Genomic DNA, 3,138 nt, shown 5'->3' on the forward strand with positions numbered 1-3,138 from the left:
CCCATTTCTCCAACCCCCAACCCCCAGCCTGGAAATCACTGGCATCTCTTCTACCTCGAATGTGAGACTCCACCAAAAACAAGAGCCCAGGTAGCTGTTGCCAAGATTCTACTTTCTCCTAGTTCCTTTCCTTTCCGGCTCCCCCACCCCCAGCCAACATGGACCTCCAGGCAGTGCTGTTGCCTGCCCACCCAGAAGGCTGACCTTACAAGACACTGCCAAAGTCAATGTGGCCCTTAGGTAGTAATTTATTGTATAGGTCTCTATTGCTGGATTAATAGTCTTTTTAATCCTCATGGGAAAATGATGCACACAGATAAATAAGGTTCCTTGGCAACCAATTAGCCTACTTGTAATTGGTGCCAATAAGTGCCATTTTTCTCGGCTTCAAAACGTTCCCCTCGACACATAATGCGTAAGTCTTGGGGAAATGACACTCAGCCCTTTCACCTACACGTTTTATAGACCTTTGTCATCGCCACTGGAGGACCCACAGGGACGGTCATCAGCAGCCCCATGTTGCAGCTGGAGGTGATCGGGGCAAAGTGAAGATGCTTGAGCAAGGTCACAGAACCCCTCAGTCCAAATGCTGAGGGGGGACAGTATGACCTGGTCTCTCATGGGCTTCTCGCCATCGGCCTACCTCGTGAAAATCTTCTTCTCTCCCTTACTGAGATGCATTTGGGGAACTGGGCTCAATGTCAAACAAGCCAAAAAGGAAACCCTAAAAATCTGTGCAGAGGGAAAATAAGCCTATCCATTAATCATCTTCAGGAGAAAGAGGCAGAGACCAGCGTGCCAGTGCACCCTGCTCCCCCAGTCACCCGAAGAACCCCCCGGCTCTCTTCTATTTGCTACACCAGCAACCAGAGCCCCAGTACCCACTCTTGTAGTACTAGGCGGCTGTGGGATCTGAGGGGATTCGCTTACCCTCCCAGAGCCTCAGCTTTCTCTTATGTACTTGGAGGACTCCTTTACATCCCAACTTGTGGGATCAAGAGACAGGGAACGGGGAAAAAGGAAGGGTGTTTGTGGAGCAACATGAATTAGCGTGGCTGGTCCTGGAAAAACTGGGGTGTCCCAAAGAACACCATGACCCCCCATCACGCTGAAACAAATGAGCCAAATGGAAGATTTATTTTCCTGGTTTCCCATTGAGAAAAACAAACTGGTGATGAATTCTAACGATTTTTCCTTTACATGCTTTATAGTCCCTCCCTTGGCTTTTTTTCAGAGGATTCAGGTATTTAAAAAAAAAAAAAAAAAAAAAAAAAAAAAAAAAAAAAAAAAAACCTGATAAAATTACTAAACAACCAGTGTCTTTTAAGATGGCTTGAAATTCCAGCTCTTTCTTCTTACAAGGGAATGTGAATATAAACCACTCGTCTTGTACTATTATTAAAGGAAGCAGATCTCCCAGAAGAAAGCACCTTTCTGGGCCTCCCGGACCAAACCAGAAGCAGCTGAAATCTGGCAGCGGTTCAAAGGTGAAGTCATTCATGCCCCTCTCTACATTCCCCGCAATTCCTCCCCCATCCTTGCACATGTCTGCCACTAGATGGCAGCACAGCCCCAGAAAGGAAGGTCTCTCACAAAGAGCTCCGTTCAAGGAGCCCTAGCCCTGTGGACTTTGTGCAGGCTTTCCCAGTAAGGAGGGGGAGGGGCGATGAGGAGGGGGCTTTTCCCAACAGTGAAAAGTGTGCAGACCATGGGAAGTGGACCTGGGAGCCACTCTACCATTCCACGCTGCTGCAACATGGACAGCTTACATGATGAGCTGCAGGGAAAATGAGTTAGATCGGGTGGGGAAAAGGTTTGCTGGCAGAAAACCTGAGACAGGACCCCTGTCACCATACTGAGGTCACGGCCACCTGCCCCACCCCCACCCCCCAGAGGAGCTAGGAACCCAGGCCTTAGATTCCTCCAATACAAGGCCAAATTCTGACTTGGCTCAAAAGTCAGTGTGCTGATATTTAGTGAACAGCTACTATGTGCAGGTATCTTGAGAGTTTATAGAGAGATAAGACATTACCTTTGAACTCTGGATTCTTAGGAGACACCCCGTAACACCCTCGCATCATGGAAACACACTTCCTACCATGTGAGAAGTTGAGCTATTTTCTCGGAATTCAGTGGTTGAAAATTTGGAATTTAATTAAAATGTGGTCACCATGTTCCAAGTCTCCCCTACACACACGCACACGCAAGTGCTAATGAATTCCACCAACACAGACGTCGTGGGGATCTTATTTGTGGATGTAGCCTCAGTGCTTAGCACGGTGCCTGACGCACAGTAGGAACACACAAAAAAACTCCGATTAAAAGCAGTATCTCCTCTAAATGTGAAAATTCCAGCGATGTGTGGTAACTTGGGATCCTAAGGATTCCTTCAGGGAGCAGTGGGGAGAAGCTTATCAGGACAGGAGACAGCAAGGAGGGAAGGAAGAGCAGAAAGGGAGAAAAGGAGGAAGGTGGGGCATTACCAGCAGCTCCTGAGGCTTGATGGAGTTGTCGGTGTAAATGCACAACTTCTCTGCCGTCAGAGGGATGGTCTCTTTGAGCTTGGAGGCCAGGAACATGCAGACAGCACCCAGGAGCTGCAGATGGGTCTTAGGAGTTGGGACCCCAGCCAAGAAGCGGTCCAGGTAATTCATGGCCAAAGGGAAGACCTCTTCTTCACACTTCTGTTCCTCACAGACCTACAATGGGAGTGGGGAAGGGTTGGGGGGATTGAGGGAATAGTGTCAGAAAAAGACCCCCAAAAAATGAAAAGGCATAACCTATGGAAACAAGCAAAAATATTTCATTTTTGAGTGGGGAGGGGGAGGGGAGTAGACTATGTGATAAGAATAAAGATGAGGAAAATGGGGTAAATCTAAATAGTCCATCCATGCTGGGATATTCCCCAAGAAGGAAAAAAAAAGGGGTGACTCGAAGACCCGAAGCCAAGAGGCAAACAGACGCGCAGGAGCCGCCGGCTCGGCGACGCTCCTTTTGGCTACTGACTTCTTTGCTCACTCTAACTCGCTCACACTCTCTTTTTTGGATTTCGTCATCTTTTCAAAAAATCAATAAAAATATTCTGGAGGCTCTAAGGGTCTTCTTCTTGGTCTCTTTCGGATCCGCGGACTCTGCTCA

The 3,138-nt window shown here is 48.0% G+C and overlaps 1 protein-coding gene across 1 annotated transcript in view; it reads right to left on the minus strand.

The window, feature by feature from the left end:
• Window positions 1–3,138, minus strand: part of CCND2 (cyclin D2) — a 31,116-nt gene that overhangs the window by 26,254 nt on the left and 1,724 nt on the right. The window contains exon 2 of the mRNA XM_077759171.1: window positions 2,484–2,699. Coding sequence (XP_077615297.1) covers window positions 2,484–2,699 — 216 coding nt within the window. The remainder of the gene's footprint in view (window positions 1–2,483; window positions 2,700–3,138) is intronic.

Source organism: Crocuta crocuta, unplaced genomic scaffold (genome assembly GCF_008692635.1).
Source record: "Crocuta crocuta isolate KB4526 unplaced genomic scaffold, BGI_CrCroc_1.0 scaffold72, whole genome shotgun sequence".
Classification (NCBI taxonomy): domain Eukaryota; kingdom Metazoa; phylum Chordata; class Mammalia; order Carnivora; family Hyaenidae; genus Crocuta; species Crocuta crocuta.